The sequence below is a fragment of the Procambarus clarkii genome, chromosome 91 (genome assembly GCF_040958095.1).
Source record: "Procambarus clarkii isolate CNS0578487 chromosome 91, FALCON_Pclarkii_2.0, whole genome shotgun sequence".
In the NCBI taxonomy this organism is placed as follows: Eukaryota; Metazoa; Arthropoda; class Malacostraca; order Decapoda; family Cambaridae; genus Procambarus; species Procambarus clarkii.
The window spans coordinates 13151950-13175832 of record NC_091240.1 but is presented as its reverse complement, the minus strand read 5'-3'; the positions used below and the strand labels follow the sequence as shown (position 1 = coordinate 13175832).

At 43.3% G+C, this 23883-nt stretch overlaps 1 protein-coding gene across 1 annotated transcript in view; it reads left to right on the top strand.

Annotated features, from left to right (window-relative positions):
* hob (bridge-like lipid transfer protein family member hobbit) overlaps positions 1–23883 on the top strand; it is a 118498-nt gene that overhangs the window by 24645 nt on the left and 69970 nt on the right. The window contains exons 9-17 of the mRNA XM_045768139.2: positions 2886–3001; positions 4463–4591; positions 4840–5312; positions 9327–9472; positions 12065–12204; positions 15134–15302; positions 17614–17754; positions 20369–20427; positions 20790–20917. Coding sequence (XP_045624095.1) covers positions 2886–3001; positions 4463–4591; positions 4840–5312; positions 9327–9472; positions 12065–12204; positions 15134–15302; positions 17614–17754; positions 20369–20427; positions 20790–20917 — 1501 coding nt within the window. The remainder of the gene's footprint in view (positions 1–2885; positions 3002–4462; positions 4592–4839; positions 5313–9326; positions 9473–12064; positions 12205–15133; positions 15303–17613; positions 17755–20368; positions 20428–20789; positions 20918–23883) is intronic.

Sequence of the window (23883 nt, the reverse complement as noted above, 5' to 3'; positions counted from 1 at the left end):
CCCTGGAGGAGGGAGGATGTCAGGGAGCCACCAGGGCTCACCCAGAAATTGGCATTTCATTACATTCAATGCTGGTCTGGGGGGAGCCCTTGTGGCTCCCTAAAGCTATTTACTCATGGAGAAGGAAGAAAGGGCACACACCAGGGAGGAGGAAGCACCACAGGTATCAAGACAAAAAGAGCCCAACAGCCATGAAAAACAATCCAAGGCCACACAAAGCCGCAGAAGACATGAAACGTCCACAAGATATCCGGCTGCTAAGACCCTGTTCGACCGCCAAAACACTGACGCCTGAAGAATGACCAAAGACACAAGGACAAAACGCCGAAAGATCAGCCTACAGAAGCACATCAATGGTACAAGCATAAACCGTAGGCTGGATAGAACATAAATCACTGCAGGTGACATGAGAAATATGAGCCCTGCTACATGGAACCACAGAGAATCACAGCGAGACCACTGAAACAAAACCGGTGACATGAAGGTAGCTGCAAAAAACCACCACTGACATAGAGCATCTTGCACCCCTGGCAGAAATAATCAAGCATCCACCACCAGAAGGTCCCACTGGAAGCCAATCTACTCCTTCCCAGCCAGAAAAGGTGCCAGCAACAATCTGTCAAGGTGCCCACAAGGGCCAGAAGAACAAAATCCCCAGTACCAAACCTGCTCAAGAAGCACCCTCACCTGGCAACCGAAGGCCAGAGAAAACCAAAGAATGCTTATCGAAACAAGGTAGGACTGAAGGGGCCACCGGAAATGTAGTTGACAAAAGAAAAGAAAGAATCTGGTCAACGGACCAGGCAGGCTCAGACAGCATAGGAGCAGGGCGTAGGTGAAACAGCATGTGAGAAAGCATGCAAAGCAGGGCCTGCAAGCTAGAGTGGTTCCGCCAATGCAGCAAGAAGAGAGGTGACGACAGCATATAGCAGATGATGTTGAGCAAGGAAACACATCAATTACCAAATCATTATTTCTGGCACTAAATTATTCACTGTAAAGATCCTATATGAATTATATGGAAATCGGTAATAATCTTAGATAAATTTGTACGAAATAAATGTCTTATCTGCAAGACGATTTCTGTAACGCCATTTCATCATTCATCCTCGTAGTCACAGGATCCCAATAAAGAAAGAACCTGAGGTGAATATCACGAATGATGAGAATCAACTTGTCGACTCCTCGTATACACGCTGAAATCAGAGAAATTTAAGTAGCATTTGATTAGGCTACGAATTATTTCAAATATTCATGAACACTGAGAACATGTGGAAAATAAACTAACGTTGTGTATTAGGTATCCTTGCTGTATAACGACAGACTACCCACAAGTATACAATCTAGGATGATGCATCAAACGAGAATGGTATACTTAACATGAGCGTATCAAATCATTAAGGTGCAAGGACATCATCCAAGAACCTGCATTTAATATAAGGTTAACGTGAGCCAAAGTCATCATGTAGAAGGTAGGATAGGGAATGAAGCTGTTCAGTCCTGGAAGATTGAGAATATACTGTAGGTCTGCCAATTCCCGCTTGGGGGCCCGGGGACACCCGCCAAACAGACAAGGAAAGTTTGACCATGCCCGAATTCAATGACATTGCAGTATCCTTGCATAACTGAAAGGATGATCCCTGACCTTACAGCCAAGAAATGGGGAGGGAATGACTAACTCCACTGAGAGCCAAGGGAGATGACCCAGGAAGCTCTCAAATCTTGGGAGCCAACAAGCAGCATGGTGGAGGTAAAGAGGATGATTGTTGACCAGTAGTAGGATTGAAGAGCACCCTTCAAACTCGCATGTCGTGAGTGCGGACTCAACGGGTTGATTAATGTGCCATGGCCCTAGACCCACAGGAAAATTACCAAAGCCTGAAAGTTACTAGCCAAACAGGACATCCAAGTACTAGGAACACTCACCGAAAGAAGACCCTGAACACATCCTATAAAAACTCGGTTACGAAGGATGTCCATGTAAGCAAACACATACTGTATGTACCCTAGTACATCTCTCACAACCAAATAGGATGCCTTAATCCCAGGGCCAATAGTGAGTAGTCAGCGACCCATGCACTGTTCAAGGTGAAGCACCCCACCCTGGTGGTTAACCCCTCAGAGAGGTGAACTCCTGAATGCATCAGAGAAGCAACTGTCAGTGCAGGGACAATGCCAAACAAGCACCTAGAAAAGGGTTGCCCTGAATACATGCATCTTAAAGCATAAAAATTGCCAAGTCCCCACAAGATTGCTGGGGGAGAAAAAGTTACACGTGAAGCAATAGTTAAAAAAAAAAGTGGAACAATACAACAAGTAATTGGTCCCCAAAGGACAACGTCGAAATAGTGTGTGGCACTTATCTGAGAAGCAGTGGGACCTGCTGCGACAGTTTGTGAACTGAGGAGAGCACTATTAGTTTAGTCAGAATCAGCGACAGGACTGACCTGGGAGCTGGACTAGGGGCCTGTGGCTCCTGGCTGTCTGGTGGTGACTAATGGTACTATTGGGTTCAATGAAGCAATTGTTTGCTGGGTTATTTGGCTGTTTCAGTGCTTTTTTTTTTTTAACCTTGCAGTTGTCTCTAAAATTTTGCTGATTCTGAATGCTTTCCTGGTGAGGGTGGTGATAATTATTCCCATTACCTGCACCTTGATGATAAGGTGGGGCCAGGTTGTGGCTCTGGTCCTCAGTAGGCCGAACAGGACTCCTGTGATTAATGTTGGCCCCCTCCTGTGGGGGGCCAACTCGGCCAGATTGCTTCTTGAAGCCACCAAGGGGCTCTTCCTAGAAAATGACTCAAAATTGACTCGGAGGGGGGGGGGCCTTATATATAGATTACATAAAGAAATTATGCAAATAATGTTGGCTTGCTTTATTTATAGAGAACCTGCCAGCCCTTTTGCCAGACTTCAGTACAGAGTTGCAGGTGGACAATACAAGGCTGCAATGTATACACGACTCTTCAATTTTCCTCAATAGATTTAATCTACAGACACAGGTAAAAGCAAATTTATTTTTGGTGCATATCCTAAGTAGTGTTCCTCGTGTTCCTAAGTAGGCCTACAGAACTCCATACATGTGACTGATGTCAAAGCCTGACATTAGCATATCAGCCTGGAAAGTTCCGGGAGCCTCTGGGACTCATCCTGAAACTGGCGTTGCATTACATTCAACGCTATTTTTTTCCCGTGATCAGGGAACACAAATGAATATTTTTACAAGATGAAATATTTATTTTTCCTTGTGCCTGGGCGTGTTGCAGGCTATAATTGTAAGAGCAGCCCAGGGGTTAAGGGTTAGTTATGACAGTTTCTCTTGTTCTGTGTGAATTGTTTGGCAGTTTGAAGGCTTTGGTCTTTTATAACCATCTAGTTGTATGTAAAGCTTAGTTGACTTTCTGGATGCTTTCCGTGTGTGGTGGCAAATTGACATACTCTTTGCTCCTTTGTGGGGGGGGGGGGATCAGGTTTTGGCTCTGGTCCTGTAGGTCAAACAGAACTCCAATATCTGATGTGATCCATTTGCATGGATCTATGACAAGCTCCGGTGCTTGTTACTGATTAGTAAAGATATAAAGGCAAAAAATCAATGCATAAATGTTCAGAACAAGGCAAATAGGATACCAGGATCTGTTTCTACATGCATAAGTAATTAAACAAATAATGTTATTCCTCACCTGTATCTTGCTCTTATTAGTCTCCATCTAGATTATGCAGTTCAATTTAGGTCACCATACTGTGGAGTGAACATAAATTCACATGAATACATACAATGATGGATGACAATGTTAATCCCAGGAATTAGAAGTCTTCCATATGAAAAGAATGAAAAAGCTTAATTTACATTCCTTAAAAAGGTGAAGAATAAGGGGTGACTCGTTGAATGTATATAAGTGCATGAAAGAGTGTAACAAATTGAATAAACTGTAACTAGATTTTAAATATATCAACACAAAACAGAAGTTAAACAATGGATGCAAACTGGAGAAGTTTAGATTCAGGAAAGACCTAGCGAGATACATATTTGGAAATGTGGTTGTTGATTTTTGGAAGAAATGACCAGGTAAGATTATAGGTGTGGGAATGCTGAATTGTTTCAAGACATGTTTATGAATGACTTTTGGTAGATATAAATAGGATCTGACTTGTATGAGCCATTAGGCCTTATACAGTTTCATTTATTCTTATGTTATTATCTCTATATAGAACTTAAAGTAAAAAAAAAAAGTATTTCCCTAACCCAGCAGATAACATAATAATAATAATAATAATAACAATAACAATAATAATAATGCTAATCAATTTAATAGATATGTGGAGGATCAGATTACAGTGGTTTCTTTGTATGTACATACAATGTAATTTGTATATTTTATTAAGCCACTAATTATATGACATTTCAGACTGTGTGTGATTCAGCAGACCTTCTTTTATGCCTTTCTCGTGTACTGTATTTACAGTTTGTTGGTGACCGAGTTAACATGAAGAGTGAATTTAGATCTCTCCATTTATTGTACGATCACCGTGACTTAGGGTTATGGACCACCTATATGTCTCGACAGAAGCCTCTACCTCCAGCGTTGTGTTATGTAAGCTTATATGAACAATATGTGCTTTAATATCTCTATCCAGTTTATGGGATCATTAACCTTTACATGTGTTTTATGCATATACTGTATTCTCAAATACATTGTGTATTAGATTAGTTACCTTCCCTTGTTTCATATTAAAAAATATTAGTACAGTAGTAAATTATTAATATATCTGCAATGAATTTGTTGAATTACTGTAATTTTATTGTGTTAATTATTGCTTAACATGTTAACTCTGGTGACAGGTTCAAGAATCGAGAAACAAAGAGAAATCAGGTGCATGGAAAATTCTGTTACATCGGTACTGCATTGGTATGATTGTAGAAATGTGGGATGTGAGCTGTGGTGGTTCAGTGCCAGGCTCCTCATATGGCCAAACTAGTCTTCAACACGCACGTTTCAGTGCTGCAGTGTCTCAGTGGACTTCACAAGTTGCAGGAGAATTAATTCTGGAGTCATTGGTTTCTACCTTGGGACAAGTACAGCACAGCATTGCTCCAGCTGTGCTACCAGTTTCAGCCACTACAGCCCCAAGAAGAATTCATGTGTGGGGAACACCAGCATGCATTGGTCTCTGTCTTCTCCAGCTTTCTTCAGTTCCTGCTAGTAGTGGTAGAAGTAACAATTGTTTGCCTCCTCTTCAAGCTGAAGCACTAGTTGACAATATGCAGCTAGAATGGAGCCCTGAATTGGGTTCATTCATCACATCTCTTGTTAGGTATGCTATCATTTTAAGTAAAGGGAATATTAGTAATTGAGTGAACAACAATATACATGTAGGAAAAGTTGTGAAATGTCTGTGGTTTTTATTAAATTTTTAAATGGGATGCCACACAAATAATGTATATTGGTGACTAGTATACAGTAAATTGAAATATAGGTCCAAAATAAAAGTTGTCAGCTATTGTACATGGTGATCATTCTTTTGTTGTGCAATGTAATTAGTAGAATTTATTTATTTATTTATATACAAGGTACATTATGTTTATGAGAGTACATAGCACTGATGTTTCTGGGGGGAGCTCTGTCGGCTCCCCGGAGCTATCCAGGCTGATATTCTAATGTCAGACTTTGGCATCAGTCATGTGTAAGGAGTTCTGTGGGCCTACCGGGGACCATGAGCCAAAACCTGGCCCGCCTCACAGAGGCGCGAGGAGCAATGGCCTATAGAACCCTGTGTAGTTGGAAGCATTCTATGTCTGCTATCGACCGAGTTAGGCATCCCAAAACAAACCCCTATTCTGGTGAAAATTGCTACAAAAAAAGCCGAACAAGTGAATAGAACTCCACAAACAGAAATGAGCAAACGAGTATGACATCACATGTCGCTGACTGTACGGGTGCAGGCAGCACGGGCGTTGCACGTTGAGTTCAGGTGGTGCCAACGCGCTAGGTTGTTTGCTCCCCTGAAGCCTCGTGGCTGCCCCGTTTTGATTGTTGTGACAGGGCTTGAGTGTGTTGGTTGCTAAGGTTTTGTTTCTGTTTGCACCCCTTGTCTTTTCCCTGTTGTGGTCTGGTCTGGTCCCTCCCTTCTTCCCTGCATCCAGATCCTCACTGTCTGTGGGTTCGGGGTCGTGGGTAGGGCTTCGATGGTCTTGAGACTCGGGCGGTCTCGGGGAATTCCCCTTCCAGGGTAGCGACGGAGGCATTCGAGCCTGTTCCTCCAGCCGTATTGTACGCGTCTGCCAGTGGGCTCCCTTCCTTAATACTTTTCCGGCTGCCTTGACTTTTTCTTGTGAGGCTGGGGGGGCTTTGAGGGGACGGTTCGGCCACGGGGCCTGCCGTGTGGGTTCCCGGGGCTGGAGAGGGGCTTACTTGGGGGGGGAGCCTCGGGCCCCGTTGGACCCTGCCTGGGTTTTCTACCCTCTGAGCGGGGCTTGCAATTACGGGGAGTGGGATTTTTTCCTTTCCCACTTATACGTACGAGTTGTTGGGCATCGGTCCCTCCCCGGGTTCGGTTCCTTGTCTCTTTGGATCCGTCGGTTTCATCCTGTCGGTGGGTACTCTACTCCGTTTACTCGCCTTTCTTCTCTGGGGCAGGACTTCTTTGTCATGTCAGGGGTCATGTTCCCCTCTTCTCATAGTTCTACATGAATTTTGGTCTTGGGTGCGACTGTGCCTTTATGAGCCTTAGTGATTTTGTGCTTGCTTCTATGGGTTCTTGAAAGTTTGTGAGGTTTTCACTTCTTCCCGTATTATCCTGCGAGAAACAGTGGGCAGAGTTTCTTTCACTCTGTCCCTGTTACCTAGCAGTAAAATGGGTACCTGGGTGTTAATCAGCTGTCACGGGCTGCTTCCTGGAAGTGGAGGCCTGGTCGAGGACCGGGCCGCGGGGACATTAAAGCCCCGAAATCATCATCAAGATAACCTCAAGATAACCATATTTTTGAGTACAGCGCTGATTCACTCATTTTATTATATAAATATATCACACTACACGCTATTGAATAATATTACAGCAAAAAAAACTACGAAAAATCAATCAGACATATTGAAATAATTAGGTAATTATCTCTTTGTGGCAACTCCGGCCTGACAGCTGGCGAGCAAGAGACCGCCTGGGACGCATGCTGAGTCAGCGCCTGTTTTTTGCGAGACTTTCCCGCCCTATAGCGGGCAATATATGCCACTTACGATTTTTTTATTATTTTTCTCATGATCAGTGAACACAAATTAACAGGTTTAGAAGATAAAATAATTTTTTTTTTTTTTTTTTTTTTTTTTTTGTATGCACCTATGGGTGACACATGCCATCCCGTCCTCCAAAAATGGGGTGGTAAATGTAAGGAGACAAACAAGTGCAATTATGTACTATTCGTAGCAGTTAGGAATTGTACTTATTTTCATTTAGTATTAAATCGTACTGGCAAATATATTGTGAATATTTGAGTTTACCTGAAAAACTGAATAGAAAACCACAACCTCACCTAACCGTCTTAGTTTTTGAAGATAATAATTTTATTGCTTCTTAATTACAATTAGTACTTAACCTATAGCTATATTGATATTACAGTTTTATAAAACTAATAAAACGAAACTAAAATATATCAATAAATTGTAAAAAAAACTCAGGATATTTTAAAATTTTGTATAAAATCTATATTGTTTAATAAACCTGAAAAAGAAATTCCTGATATTTAACTGCATGGTACAATAAGTTCATGAAAGGTGTGGATAACTTCGATCAAATGGTATTTTGTCCCAAACGGGTTGCAGGTGGGTGACTTTAGCCGTTTATACTGGTAATTCTTCCCCCATATCATGTATTAGATGCATATGTCTGTTTAGGGAATTTTATTCCGATCAATATACAACCAAAAATAACTGTGTGCAACAAGTATAATCTTGACAAACATAACAAAAGTAAAAATATTTCGTGTGTGTTTGACGCTCACTGATATGTTCCAGCGTTGTTTTATATTTGTCGCTATTCTAACTTACGCTTTGTTGATATTTTTTACCTATGGGCACATAGAACATTCTATTGTGAACACATTGACATAAAAATGAATGACGTACATAGAAAATTAATGTCATGAGAATGAAATAAGTATAAACTTTCAAAGCGCCGTGCGTTGTCCCGTCACCGATACCGGGTAACAATTTCACCACTTCCCACACTCTTGCAGGTCGGCTGCATCAACTTGTGTATAGCAAATTGAAATTGAAAACTTCATCCTAAAATTCTAAGTGTCTTAACAGAAAACGAGGAGAGTTAAATCGGGGAAGGGAGTTGGGTAAATGTAACAGCCCCATAAGTATGATTATGCACTGTTTGACAGTAAGATAATGTACTTATCACACTTAGTATTAAATCGTACTGTCAATTTGGAGGATGGGTTGCACATGCTAAATAGCCAGGCACCATTTAAGGGTTAATCTAACAGATAATTTTAAATAGGTAATATGTAGCAAAATTTAAAAATGTTAACATGTACATTGTAAGAAAATTAGTAGGTTCATTACAGTAAAATTGGAGGATTATAAACAGGTATATTGTAGCATATTTTGAGGATTATTTCTAGGTACTTTGTAGTAAAATTTGCATTCAACATAACAATGATATATGATGATAGCAGTGATTACAATGGTGAAGTTGTATGGCTTAGGCACATATATTGAGGGAGTGGGTAGCACAAGATACAGTGCGAGTTTGAAGCACTAGGCAGGAAACTAACGAAATTAAGTTCATTTTGGTTTTACTTTTGAATAAGGCATAGGTTAAACAGTCTTTTAATTTGTTAGGGAGTGAGTTCCATAGACTACTCCCTTTATTTGCATAGTGTTTGCACAGATTAAGTTTGACTCTGGGGATATCAAAGAGAGCTTTATTTCTGGTGTGGAGATTATGGGTCTTATTACATCTGTCAAGGAAGAGTTTCAGAGCAGGGTTTGCATTTAGGATTGAATTGTTTGTAGGGTTTAGAGCAATGTAGATAAATGAGAGTTGTTGCAGCATATAATGGGTGAGTATTAGTAAACAAACACTAGAATACAGGCTTCTTCAACACATGTCAAATTGTTGATGTTGACCACCTACAGATTCCTTGAGAGCATTTATTGCCAACTAAACTGCAGCTTTAGTTGGCAACAGTCCCCATTTAAAGTTGGCTGCTCCATATATAATCTTACCTGAACATTTTTTATGCTGCAAGAGTAGTAATTAAGAACTAGTGATTAAAGCATTTTATGACATACTGTATATGCTAATAAATTTTGTTATTTCTTGCAGATATTCTCAGGAACTTAAAAAGTACCCAAGAATTATTACAACCCAGAAAGTAGCTCATGAGATGCCAATTGCTTCTGAAGAAACCTTCAACAGTATTAGTGTTAAATGCACTAACATTAATATGTTTGCTGTAACGGAACACAAAGGTATGAAAACGCGCAGTGTAAAATTATTGTTGTGTCTTCATCTGTACATTAAACAAACTGTGTTGTAGAAAAACCTCAGGGCCTGTGAATACAGAATATTGAATTTTAGGGTTATACGGGGAAAGTGATATGTTTGAGACCTCAAAAATTCTGCTTTTCCACACAACTTTCTGGATTAAATACCTGCCTTTGTAATATTTCTAAGTACTGTACTCTCACTGCTACAAATCTATACTGTAAGAGAGTGTGTGCATCTGTCAAAAGTTGGAGGCCAGATGCTTTGGGCCAGCCTTGCCTAGATATGTAGGGGAAAATGGTGTTGGGAATATGGGACAGACATAAGCTGGTTGGGGTAGGCCTACATTAAATGATTTAAGAAATATTAGTAATTGTTGATAACCCCCCTCTCCTATTTTCATGGAATCAAGTGTGGTCTAGTGTGAAGTATTGGTTGTGATGCCCCAAAAGTTTCTTGTGATCGTAGAACATTATTTTTGGTAAGACCCATATAGTAGTTTCATTGCTTCCTAATAATGTACATTCTGAGAGAGGGATGAGGGTTGAGGGTTGAAGTGAGAGGAGGGAAAGGGTGTGGAGGACGAGGTGAAGGGACGAAGAAGGGGCGCCACAAGGGGTGTGGGGGAAGGGGAGGGATAAGATACCCATATTGTGTTGGTGTTTCTTAATAATAAATTTTCTGTGAGAAGGGGGAGAGGTGGAGGACTAAGGGGATGTGGGAGGGGAGGATGGAGAAGGGAACCCAGTGATGGGGAGAGGAAGATGAAGGGGAGGACCAAGGGGTGAGGGGAGGGAACAAAGGGGGAACCAAGAGGGATGGGAAACAAGGGGATCCAGGGAGAAGAGGGGTGAAATAGAGGGGGGGGGGGATGAGGAGAAAGACTATCGCAATTACCTCGTAGTATAAAGCAAATTTGTACACTTATTGAAGTTGTAGTAGAGTGTAATTGCCCCTTTCTGCAACATTTACAGGGTACATTGATGCACGAATATAATCCAAAAAGTGCATGACACACATGATAATATGCACTAACTAATTGCAGTGAACCAAGACCTTGTTTTTCATTAAATTGTATTTTACTCTGTAAATTTACTTTGACAAATATGGAACCCTGTGGCTAGGACTACTTTTATCAAGATTGTAGTTGAAATAGTAAGTACTGTAAATACTTAATCATGTGATAATTAGGGTAGTAAAGGTAGTTCAGTTATAATTCCCTTATCCTCATTCTGCTTCTCCGAAAGGTAAGGTTTGCAGTGTTCTGAAGATGCAGTCAGGCAGGATCAAATACAGCACTATCACAAGGATATTTTCAAACTGTCGAAGCAGAGTCATTAACATGCTTGAGACTTTCTAGAGATTAATTAATCCAGCCTGGAATAACTCACTCGCTCACTCATACCCAGTGTTGAATGCAATGAAAAGCCTCTTTCTGGGGGATCCCCAGTGGCTCCCTGAAGCTATGTTGTCAAAATTGCACCGTTCTAAAAACTCACATCTGTCAGACATTCTGTTGGTCTACAGGGAATCGGAGCGCACATTGTCGACTTTGGCAGCCATGCACAGGATGTTCGCACCTGTCCTTCATGAGGCTGTGTCGGCATTTTACTCATCCCTCCTCGCATGTTGGCAGGCATAGACAGGGATATAAACTATAGTACATCATCTTTCAAAGGACATTAGAATTTTATTGAGAGTAGACAGTATAGAGGACACAGCAAACCTCCAATCTGAAGTCTTTCAATTGGCAACAGAAAATATCACAATATTTAATGAGGATAGGTTCTAAATACTGTGCCATGGTAGAAATGAAAACATGAAAACAGGACCCACATAAAACGCAGTGAAACCACACTATTGATAGAAAAGAAAATGTAAAAGACTTAGGAGTAATCAGGTCAGAAGACCTTACTTTTAACTCTTAAAGGGCGCAATACATAGACGAATGAAGTAACTGTCACAGAATGGCGAACATCATACATAGACGATTGAGGGTGCCCCACACGATTAAAGTGTCCCGCGGCTACACGGGGTTCACATCAACTTTCTCATGGCTCTAAAATGAGAGGTGTTTATGGTAGATATCTGGACTAATAGCAAGGGTTGCCATCTGTCCCAACCATGTTGTGATGGTGGTGACACCTAGTGGTAGTCAGTGTAGCTTTTATCTATTAACAAGTAGTGTGCAGTGTGATAATTGTATTCTTTATACTGCTATCATTTGCATTGTGTTAGATGGTCATGACTAGTTTATTTGTCTTGTACAGTATTATAGCAAGTTGGGCACTTGTTGTCTACACTTGTCACTCTCTCCCTTTTCTAAACTCATGATGGGACTACTTGCAAAGATACCCGTCATGATGGGACTAAGCATTTCAATACATAATTTTTTTACTTTTGTAAGAAAGATCACTTGATTGTTACATTGTCACATTTGTATATTTGAAACTAAGTATTAATGAATATCATATTTCCATCTTGGTTTTAAATCAGAGAAATTTAATATACTGTATATATTTTACTCTGTTAATAAGTTATTTTCTTTTAAAATATGCATTTTAATTTTGTTCTAGTTTCTTTGATGGTTCGAGTTGATAGCCTTGAGAGCCAGAAATCAGCGAAGAATTCTAAAACAACAATAGTGGGAACCAAACTTTTGCGGTTTGTGCCTTCAGGTGCTCAATATTCCTGTATAAAATCCTCCGAGATCAAGGTATATTAATGTATAGTACAAATGTTGTTTTATTTTAATATTATTAATTTTTACATCATCTCTAGTATATTTAGTGTTATTTATTGTTGATATTTGCAGTTTCTAGGTTACCTTTGTTTTCATATGTAAGAACACAACACTATGAATGTACACAAGGAAGTCACAATGATGTGATTTGTGCGAAAATCATTTAAAGCAATGTGGAAATTGAACCCGTGACCTATTAAACACAAGCCAAATGCCATACCCAAGGACACGACATGCAAAGAGTTATTCAACTTGGGATCCTATTGAATCCACTAGGAATTTTGGAGGCATTGAACTTGTGCCGAACCAAGTTTTCTGTGGGAAACCCCATACTTTTCCCTGAAGCTTTCCAAACTGACATGTGCAATATTAGTTTGGGTTCATCAGTCACAGGAGTTCTTTATGCCTACCGAAGACCACGAGCCAGAACCTGGTTCCCTCAGAGAGGTGCAGGGAACAATGGCCTATGAGCACTCTCCATTTAGAGTATGTCATACTTACCATCGACTGGGAAAGACACCCAGAAAGATAGGTGAAAAAAAAAACACAAGCTGGTGAAAATGGCAATCTACATCTAAACAGAGCAAAATAACTCCTCCTAAAAGAAAACAAACAAGCAAATCATCATCCAACTAGTACGCCTGCTTTGGCGAGCCGGTGGCTATCCACTTCAATTCTCTACTGATGTGCATGGCGGTTGAAAGTCACCTTTGGCCTCTCTTTCCTGTCCTTCATTTTGTCCTGTGTGGCTGTACCAGTAGTGTGGTGGTGTGGTGGCCAGGTGTTTCTCTGTACACGGGGCTTCATGTGCTTAGGATAATTTTCCCTATGTGCTCCATAAGTACTGCCCTTGCGTTTCAGGGTTATCTTCCCTGGGGCATTCGTGACTCACTCCCGTTTGAGGTTTTCGTTGCTTGATATCGGCTTCACTCTTGGGGTTCGTCGGGGATCTTGGGCTTTCTGTCTTACCCCGGGTAGGAAGTGATTTGTTGCCAGGCATGGCGCTCTGAGGCCGGCACAGGTTGCTCCCACAGCGGCTGACGTTTCTTTCGGGCCGCCAGTTTGTGTTTGTGGCTTCGGGGTTTTGTTTTTCTTTATATAGCATTTTTGCTTTTTGTTTACAGAAGTGATCTGCCTAGCTTCTTACTAGGCAAGTCTAGGTGGTGGTGGTGGTCCTCCTCTGTTGCCCTGGAACTTAAACAACTACAACTGGTTGTCAGTTTGCCTGCTGATAGACAAGATTTACTGGCTTAGCTAACCCAGTTCCTAGGTTTCCTGTAGGGCTAACTTACCCTATGGTCCCAGAAAAACCTCATTGGGCTTGTGGATGCCTTGAGTGTGTCTTCCGTGTCCTCTCTCGCCTTGTGCGATGTTGAAGGTTGTTCGATGCCCCTGCCTCACGAAGACGATCATCTGTACTGCCTCCGTCATGCTGCCTGTTGGGTCGGTGACACCTACGATCCAAGGTCTTGCAGGACTTGTTTCCCGCTTGTGCTCCTCTTTACCCATTCTTAGTCTGAAGATCTCAGGGGGTTACGCGGCAGCTGCGTTTCAAGCTTGATTCTTTTTGTTGCAACCAGCCAGGTTGGTTGCCCGACTGGAAGCCCCGGAGCTGCCCTGCTTGGGATTTAGTTTCTAGGATTTGGAGGCGTGGGTCACTTTGGCCTTGGTTCAGTCCACGCCCCTGTTTCCTTCCCAGGTGGGCGTGATTCGCCCACCTCTGTTTCTCTGTCCCCTCTGCTCCTTCTTTTCCGGCGAAGAATAAGATGGCGTGTTTTTAGAAGGGTTCATTGATTGTGGATACTTGGGTGTTAGGCTAGTGATGTATCACGCACGCTGTCCGGTTTTACTCTGCTTCCTGCAGGCCACCTATTCTGTGTCGGTGGCCGAGCTCTGGGTTTCCCTCGTTTTCCTGCTTTTCAGTTCCAGGGCTCGTGGGTCTTGTGTTGTTTGCGGTGTCTTTACGTCTAGGTAGCCTGCGGTCTCCCCTCATGCCCCTCGTGTTGTCTGCGCTGTCTTTACGTCTAGTTAGCCTGCGGTCTCTCCTCGTGCGCATGATGTTCGGATTGGCAGTCTTTAGATGGTTTTCGGGCTTGCTGGTTTTGGGGGTCAATCAGGGGCCCATGCCTCCAGTTCTCTCATGACCATCCCGGGCCCTCTTCTGCGTTGTGTTGCTTTGGGGTTTCTGTGGCGGACGGCTGTCTTTGTCAGGTTGCGCTCTGTGGATCTGTCACCTCCTGGGGTTCTTTCCTGTTTTCCTTCTCTTGGGGTAAAAAGCTTCAGGTAGTCGACGGAGCTTCCCACAGAATGCCAACATTGAATGTAATGAAACTCAAGTTTCTGGGTGAATCCTGGAGACTCTATGACACCCTCCCTCCCTCACTCCGGTTAGCAGGTTTCACCATTCAAAGAACTGGATGGTGTCGGCCTGACTAACCTAGGCCAGCTTCCCCTTTCCCCTGTGGGGGGTGGAGCTAATGAGCGGGGAGTTAGTTGGACGATGTTTTTCTTGTTTGCTTGCTTTCTGGGAGAGTTCTTTTGTGCTTATGAGGACATAACTTGCGATTTTCAACCAGACAATGGTCCGTTTTAATTCACCTATTTTCTGCATGGCAAGATAACCTACTTTACATGTAAAGTGTAAAGTGTTTATGGCTATTGCTCCCTTCGCCTCTGTGAGGGGGCCAGGTTTTGGCTCGTGGTCCCTGATAGGCATACAAAGAATTCTGCGACTGATGGCACTTGATCAGCAAAATAGCTTCAGGGAGCCTCCGGGACTCATCCAGAAACTGGCGTTTCATTACATTCAATGCTGTTTTCTTTCACCATTTTTCTACCCTTGTCCCCTCCCTTTCCTCTTTCTATTAGAATTATCAGTTAACTACATGGGTTTATTTTTCAGGGTGAATGTGGACAAGTGAGTGAGGTGGTTGTGGAGATGATCAATGGAGAATTGCTGATAGACATTAGTGAGCAGCTTCACCTGACCTGGTCTACCACAACCCACATGACTCTCCTAACATTAACACAAGAACTGGCTTCTTTCCATATGGATGTCAAACCAGTTCCTGGTATGTAGTGGAGAGAGGTGAATGCTTAAAATTCATTAGTCATGTGCTAGTAATTTAATCAATCACTGCTGCTACTTTCGTTTATTTTTCATTTAATGTTTGACAGTAGAGAGTAAAGAACAAAGGTGGTTAACTAAAGCGTAGGAAGGCATGTATCTGATCATCTGATGTGATGTATGATGGAGTTCCTACACTAAAGTATAGATTTGAAACACTGGAGCATCATAACTGGGAACTAGAGCATTAGCTGTGGACAAGCTTTTAGTTTTGGGACAGAAAGCATATGAGTTAATATTGTTATGGAAACAAAGAAATTTAGCTATAATTAGGTCAAAAAACGTCAATTCCATGACCATTAGTAAGGTTTGATGAATGATTTGACTTCTGTTGACTTTTATAGAAAATTTAGTCCTCATTTCCCTTCCAAAAATCCTGACATTTTTGCCAGAGGCCCAAGTCAAAGATGGTTACTAGAGCTCACTAGAAAAAATATTTTTGAACCAGAACACCTAGAATCACGTACAAAGGCACTTTTCTGTGGGGAGCCCCTACGGCTTCCTGGAGCCTATCAGGCTAATGTATGTTATATTAGACCAGGACATTATCTAAGGAGTTCAGACCTACCAGGGACCAACGCCAGAACCTGGCCCCTTCAGAGAGGTTTCAGGGAGCAATGGCCCTGGAAAACCCCCTTATGGTTGGGGTTTTCCTTATCTGCCATCGACCGGGGTTAGGCACCCAGAAAGGTAGGCATAACAAAACAAACCCCACATGGTAAAAACGAAAACAGTGGCCAGGTGTTCCTCATCAATACCGGGGCTACATGCGCTTAGTGTAGTCAGCCTGCGTTTTTTCCCTGGGCCCACGACGTTCAGTAAGTTTGCTGCTTTGGCGGCTGTCTTTGGCAACATGTCTTGGGTGGATATTCAGGCCCGGGGTTTTTGGAGATCGAACAGGGTCCTGGCTGCTCGCTACCTGGTGAATGTTCCTGGGCCTCGTCGGGGCTTTTGTTGCGTTGGGTCGGTGGTTGCAGCCAGTTGTCTCGCCTTCGCGTTGAGGAGTGAGGACGGCCCGTCACCCGGGTAAGTCCCTGTTTTTCCTTATCTTTGGGTAGTTAGCTTCGGGGAGCCGAAGGGGCTCCCCCCAGAAAACCAGCGTTGAATGCAATGAAATGCCATTTTCTGGGTGAGTCCTGGAGGCTCCCTGGCATCCTTCCCTCCCTCCGGTCGGCGATGTTTTTCGTGTTTTTGACATCCAGCCTAAGAACTAATGGTTGGGTCGCCGACAGTGGGGTCTGGGGCTCCCCCCTTCCCCCTCCTGGGGAGGGGGGGGTTGCGCAGACGGCGGCGTGGCGACATGACGACGTCATAAGAGCTAATTTTCGTTTGGGGAGTTCTGTCCACCTGTTCGGTCTTCGGTCGCAATAGCTTACCAGAATAGGGGTTTGTTTTGGGGCGCCTACCTTTCTGGGTGCCTGTCCCGGTCGATGGCAGACATAGAATGCTCCCAATCATAAGGGGGGTCTCTATAGGCCATTGCTCCTCGTGCCCCTCTAGAGGGGCTAGGTTCTGGCTCGTGGTCCCCGGTAGGCAAGAACTCCATGCATTGACTGATGCCAGAAAGTTATACATATCCATTCAGCCTGGATAGCTCCGGGGAGCCTCCGGGACTCGCCCAGAAAATGGCGTTTCATTACATTCAACGCTGTTTTTTTCTGTTAAGTCTCTATTTTGCTCTGTGGTTATTTAGTTACCAGGAGCTACCAAGGGGCTCTCCCAGAAAACCAGGCTAGAATGTAATGATATGCCTCTTTCTGGTGGAGCCCCGGTGGCTCACTGTCTCTCTCCCTCCTTTCTGGATTTGTTGGTGTGTTGGGATGGTTATCATCTGCTCCAAAACCAAGTGGTGAGCTGGTAGAGAACCGAATTCCGGGCCACCTGGTAGTGGCAATTGGTACTAATGGATTTGAGCTAGTTTTGTGTGAATTTTTTTTTTTTTTTTTTTTTGGTTGAATCATTTGGGAAGTTGTTTTGCAGTTTTGAGACTGAGTCTTGTGAAACCAGCAGTTGCGTTAAAGCTTTGCTGATTTTCTGGATGCTTTCACGGGGAAATGGCAGAATGTCATTTGCTCACTGCTTCTCTGTGAGGGTGGCCCAGGTTCTGGCTCTGATCTCTTGTAGGCCAAACAGAACTCTTGCAAGTGATGTGACTTGTAGTATGGAGCAAGACTACAGGCAGCCATTGGGGGTCTACCAGTAAAAGGAGTTTCATTACATTCACTGGTGGGTTTTTTATGATTGTTTTTTTCCAGAAAATGAAGAAGGATCTGGCGTGGTTACAAATAAGGAGGAAGCAGAAGAGCAAACTGGCCTTCAACTTCAGTTGATTGCTAGAGGAGATATTCGAGTTGGGGCTGAGCTGTCAAAGCGTCATCAAATGTTTTTCATTCTTGGTAAGAAGTATGTTTACCTACAAATCAAATCTATCTTGCAAGAGCAAACTTTAAAACAAAAATAGTTACCTCAGCTCTCTTAAGTTGAGATTAGCATTTAGATAATACGTTTATGTAAATAGTCAGGGTTTGAGTGAATATGAAATACATTTTTTCTAAGAAAGACATTTTGATGCTTGTCATGGAAGAATTCATCTTGATCCCAAGAGTGGTTCATAACATTCAAAGTAGGGCAACAGAGATCTCTTGAAATATATATGTTGAATTATTAGACTAGTACGTTAAACATACCGAAACTAGAAGATAGAAGAAGTGATATGATCACCACTTACAAAATACTAACAGGAATAGACCAAATTGACATAGGAATTCCTGAAACCAGCAACTTAACAAACAAGGGGGGGGGACAGATTTGAGAAAAGAAAACAGAGGTGCCCCCCAAAAATTAGAAAATTTTCTTTTGGAAACAGAGTGGTAGACAGTTGGAACAAACTGTGGTGGAGGCCAAAACTGTCAGTAGTTTGCAGGCGATGAGTCACAATAACGTGGGTAAAGTATGATGACCAGACCACACTAGAATGTGAAGGGACGACGACGTTTCGGTCCGTCCTGGACCCTTCTCAAGTCGATTGTGATGAGGAAGTAGAGACAGGCAATAAATAGGCACGAGAGATGAGGAGCAAAGTAAGGTGTAGTAGAGGGGCTAGTTGTTGGAACTGCAGAGGGCCTATTGGCCCATACGAGGCAGTTCCTATTATAACCGCCGAAAGAGAAGGAGAAAATAATGAGAAGAGGAAAACGAGGGAACGTAGGAGAAGACAGTGAACAGAAAAAAGAGAGAAAAGAGAAAGAGAGGTAAATGGAAAGGGTAAGCTTATGTAAGGTCACGTTTGTTAGAAAGATTAGAGCATTTGAGTATATACTGTGAAAGGGAAGAGTCCACAGCAACAAAGCCAGGACTCAAGTTCATGTTGGGTACATTGTGTATTAGAGCCGATTCAACAAGATGGCGTCTGTATAGAGTAGAGGCAGGAAAGATTATTTTGGAGGAAGATCAATCAATGGGATGATTAGAATCCCTCACATGGCAGAAGAGAGCATTGTTAGTGTCTGCAGACTTGACACTTCTCTTGTGTTCTTTAAGTCTGTCATTCAGTGTACGGCCAGTTTCGCCAAAGTATTGGAGAGGACAAGACGAACAGGAAATAGAGTAGACACCAGGAGCATTAGAAGCAGGAGGAGCAGTGTGAACTAGATTGCTACAAAGTGTGTTAGTTTGACGAAAGGCGAGCTTAATGTCAAGAGGACGAAAGGTATTGGTAAAAGTTTTGAGTTCAGATATGAAGGGAAGGCATAGTACAGTGCTAGTGTTGGAAGCAGGTTTAGGATGAAAGAAATTTCGTTTAGCTTGAGAGTAGGCACAGTTGATGAAATGCAAAGGGTAACCAAGGCGAGAGAATGATTTGTAGATAAGGGCAATTTCAGAATCAAGAAACTGAGGGTCGCTGATGCGTAGAGCGCGGAGGAAGAGAGACGAGGACACTTTTCTTAACAGAAGGAGAATGGAAGGAAAAGAAGTGAATGTACATGCCACTGTGCATGGGTTTGCGGTAGACAGAGAAAGAGAACCCGGACACAGAGCTGTGAACATGAACGTCAAGAAAAGGAAGGAGAGAATTAGATTCCCACTCAACTTTGAAATGGATAGAAGGAGCCAGATTGTTAAGAGAGGAGAGGAAAGGCTGGAAAAGACTAAGGTCATGAGGCCATAAAGCAAAACTGTCATCAACATAGCGAAGCCAGAGAGAGGGACGAGTATCAATAGAAGGAAGAACACGTATCTACATGTTTTATTTACCAGAACTATGCAAGTAAGCCGGTATTGTGTCCAAACAGTACAGTGGCCACCATACACTGCATGAGAAATCACACAGCAGACAACGCTACGATTACGTCACCTCCCTCACCAAAATAGCTCCTCTCAACATTCTCCTGTTGCTGTTCTTACACTATATACACACACTATATATACCCATGTACATATGTTTTGCCCATAGCGAACCACTAAGCTAGTATGGTGAGCAAAACAAGAGTGGCAGCCACACACACACAGTGAGGCCACCTCAATTTTTATTAACTTTTAAATAACAGATAGCCCTCAATCTTGCTTCGTTAAATTCATTCATAAAACCTTGTGCAAAGTAAGGTTAACTTTGTAAGGGAAAAATTTGGCTTCATTCCAGAGACCACCTAAAGTCTTATTTCTCCCCATTTTTATCTCATTGAAGCTGCTACCTGAATTTGATTGCTAAATTCTTCTGCCACTTTATGAACACAGTAAATATAATATAAAGTGCTTGGGAGGTGCCATAATGCCACAGTAATCTAGTTGTTTGATTCTTGCACACCAAATAACAAAGAAAAATCTGCCCATGAACTCTTCAGCTGTTTGTATTAATAAGAAATTGCACATGTCTGAATTTGCATTATCTAAACACAAAAAGATCAAGGATACCTGTAACTTGTTTGTAAATCTTCCAAGCTCTTCTAAATGATGTTATTAACCTTCGTCTATTCACTTAAAACATGTGTTTTGAAATTCATATTTTTATAGGTGATCTAACCTACTTGATGGCTAATGGCAGAATATCCTGTCAGTCAGAAGAACTTCAGGTAACTCCATTTCTCAACCAGTTCGTTCCATGTTTTTTCATTGAGATTTTCAAATTAAGATATACCAGATATGGTAGTGCAATTACAAAATGTAGTTCTTAAACTAAATTTCAATGGTAATGAATCTTGAATATATTACTGTCTTTTTACAAATTATGCTTATTACATTTTGCAATAGATGTGCAAATCTAGTACAATATGTGTGTGTTTAAATGTTTTATCAATGCTTTTTGTGCATTTTTACTTAGCACTAACTAAAAGTAGTTATGAAGTAGAGCAAGTAAATTGATTTTATTGAAGTATTCTAATTGTGGGAAATTTTATTAGTACAGTACAGTATATAAGAAATTTCTTTCACTCAGATCCATTTTGATGAACACAAAGTAATGTGTCTAACTGGTGGCAAGCTCTCCCGGGCCCTCCAGTCGAGAGAAATCCGCGAAGAGCGTGAATCGATGCCGGAACTTAGTCAAAAGCACAATAAGGCATGGTTAGTACAGATTACTTTTATTTCTGGGAACCCTCTTAATGGCTATATAGAGCTAAACCTGACTCACTAGGCACCTGTGACTATCTCTACCTACCCAGAAATTTGTTCTTTCTATCAGAGAGATGGGGGAAATATATGAGGATCAGATATCAACCCACACTGAAAATAACTTTTACTCCATAGAGGAGTAAGGTGGTCACAGAAGCTCAATTACTCAGATGTTAACACAAATCACCAGTGCTCCAGCAAGGTGACCCACCTTTCTCACTCACCCGGTGCTCTTCTCACCTAACTTGTGCCTGCATACACCACACTTTGATTTCTGGAGACTAGTAGTGATTTGGCCTTTTGGTCCCCATGTAGACGGTCTTGAGTTGATCTCCCTTCACTTAAGTTTGTCACCTTGTGTATGTGACTGTCTACTTTGACCTTGTTCTGGATTGCTTTTCTGACATTGCTGGTTATGATCATTACATCCAAAGATATTTTTCTTGAGGTTTTATGTTTAGGGACTTAGAGGAAAGACCTGTTGATGGAGGGAAGTGATGTAGTTAGTGTGTTTGTGTAATTACCTTAGAGTATTCTATGCTTGTGGTGTCCTGTCTTCCCAGTACTCTTTGTAATATAACACTTTGAAACTATTGACGGTTTTGGCCTCACCATCTTCATGGGCCCGATGGAAGGATGGACCCCACCGCCCCTGGCCGGCCTGGTGAGCACTGGTCACAAAGCCCCAGCCGAGAGACGACGCATTCGTGAACACATCGAGCGAGGGCTCGGGTAGGCACTAAAGCACCGAACCCTGAAAAACCCAACGAGGAAGTCGGCGACGCAGCAGCCAACGCAAGGCCCTTTGGGGTCGAACCCAATGATCGCGTGAGAGCTGGAAGGGCTGCCCCCGAAGGAACCAGAACAGCCGACGATGCCTAACCTGACACGGTGGATAGGCCATCATTGCAAGTTCAGACTCCTGCACAAACCCTCGAGCAACCGAATGGTGATCCGGGAGCCCCCCAGAAACGAGCACATGCGGGACTGCAGCCAAAAGAGAAACTCCAGAGGAAGAGTCCAGGAAGCGGTCTGAGAGTCCCACATAAGACCCAGCCAAGTCCGAACCTGAGAGGGGACCAGATGGGACTTCCTCCAGTTCTCCAGGAACCCGAACCTGGCAAGCTGGAAAAGAACCAAATCCCTGGTGAGCAGACACATGGATTGACTGGGAGCCCATACCAGCCAGTGATCGAGATAGGCCAACACCCGAACACCTGAAAGATGCAGACATGCCACTGTGACCCGGGTAAGGTGTGTGAACACGCAAAGAGCCAGGTTCAACCCGAACGGGAGACAGTGAAAGCGGTAACTGAGATGCCCCACAACAAAACCGAGCCAATCCCTGAACCCCCGGATGAATTGGGACGTGCCAATACGTTCTGGAATAGAGTAGTCATCCAAAATTAGGAGCAAGGGTTTCAGACGTGACAAGTCCAGAGTGAACTGCAGGTCTGCACAGTCCCGTTTCGGGACTGGGAACAAGTGAGAAACCCACCTGAGAGATGTCGTTGTTTCGATCACGCCCAAGTGCACCTACTCCAAGATGACCCGACAGAGCACAGGAGAAGAGGCCTGCCCCGTCAGCCCAGAGTTCCCCAAAGGAGGATGGGCCACCCAATGCCACCGCAGGCCGTCGGAAACTAAAAGCCCACAAACTGTGAGACCAGGCATGAGCAAACAGAGCAAGCCTATATTATTAGGGTATATTATTACCTCAGTCTTGTGTAATTACCTCACTCTCAGTCTTCTAAGGCTTGATTGGCCCGTGGCGGGGCTGCTATTGTTCTGCCTCGAGTCTCTCACCTTCTGTTGGTGTTCGGGTGGCTTCATTGATAGTGTCACACCTGTGTGCTTCTTCTTGGTGGCAGTGTGGGTTTTTTTGGCAGTCCTTCCTTTTTCCTTCTGTCTCTTCTTAGGTAGCTGCATTGTTGGCATGGTCTTGTCCTTCTTTTGTGGGGGCTCGGGGCCGTTATCTTGCCCCATCCTGTCGCCTCGTTTTGTGCAGCGCTGGCGGAGCTGCTTCAGCTTGCTTTCGGTATTGATGTTATGTCTGTACCGTTTCGCAGGCTGTCTCGTGCGTTGTTTCACCTCCGGCCTGCTCATGCGCCGCCTGAGCCGTCCTGGTCAATGGACATGGTGCTCACTTTTCTTTTCTTCTCCACGGTTTGTTGTAGCCCCTTCGGTTCAGGACTGTTTCTTGGAGGCTCTTTTTCTGTTGGCATTGGTCTGTAGGGGTCGGGTCAGAGAGCTTCATGCTCTCCTCCGGCGCAGGGGTTTTCTGCTCCTTCGGTCGTGGCGTTAGATTTGTTGGTCTGCAGCCGTCTCCTTCTTTTCTGGCAAGGGATGTGACTGCTGCTTTCCGGAGGGGTCCTTTGGTTTTTGATGCTTGGTTGGTTGGGCCGGAGGTGAATCATGCTTTGTGTCCGGTTACAGCCCTCTGCCGTTAATTGTGTGCCTCGGCCTCTGTGTCCGGGGATGCGCTTTGGGTTGATCCGGTTTCCCTTCTTTCCTGTTCGCGGGTGTGGGCCTCCCAGGTCATCTGCATGGTTGTTTAGGCTAGCCAACCTGCAGTCTATCACCGTGCCCATGACGTTTCCAAGTTCGTGGCTCTTGCCATCGTTTTTGGTGACATGTCTTGGGTTGACATTCGGGCGTGGGGATTTTGGCGGTCATACAGGGTCCTGGCTGCTCGATATCTCGTGAACGTTCCTGGGCCTAGTCGGGCCTGTGTCGCTTGGGTCGGCGGTTGCAGCCAGTTGTCTCGACTTCAAGTTGAGGAGTGAGCAGCGACTGCCTGCCGAAAACCCCGGTTAAGCCCCTTTACTTTTCCTCTGTGGTTAGTTAGCTCCGGGAAGCCGACGTGGTTTCTCTCCAGAAAACCAGTGTTGAATGTAATGAAACACCATTTTCTGGGG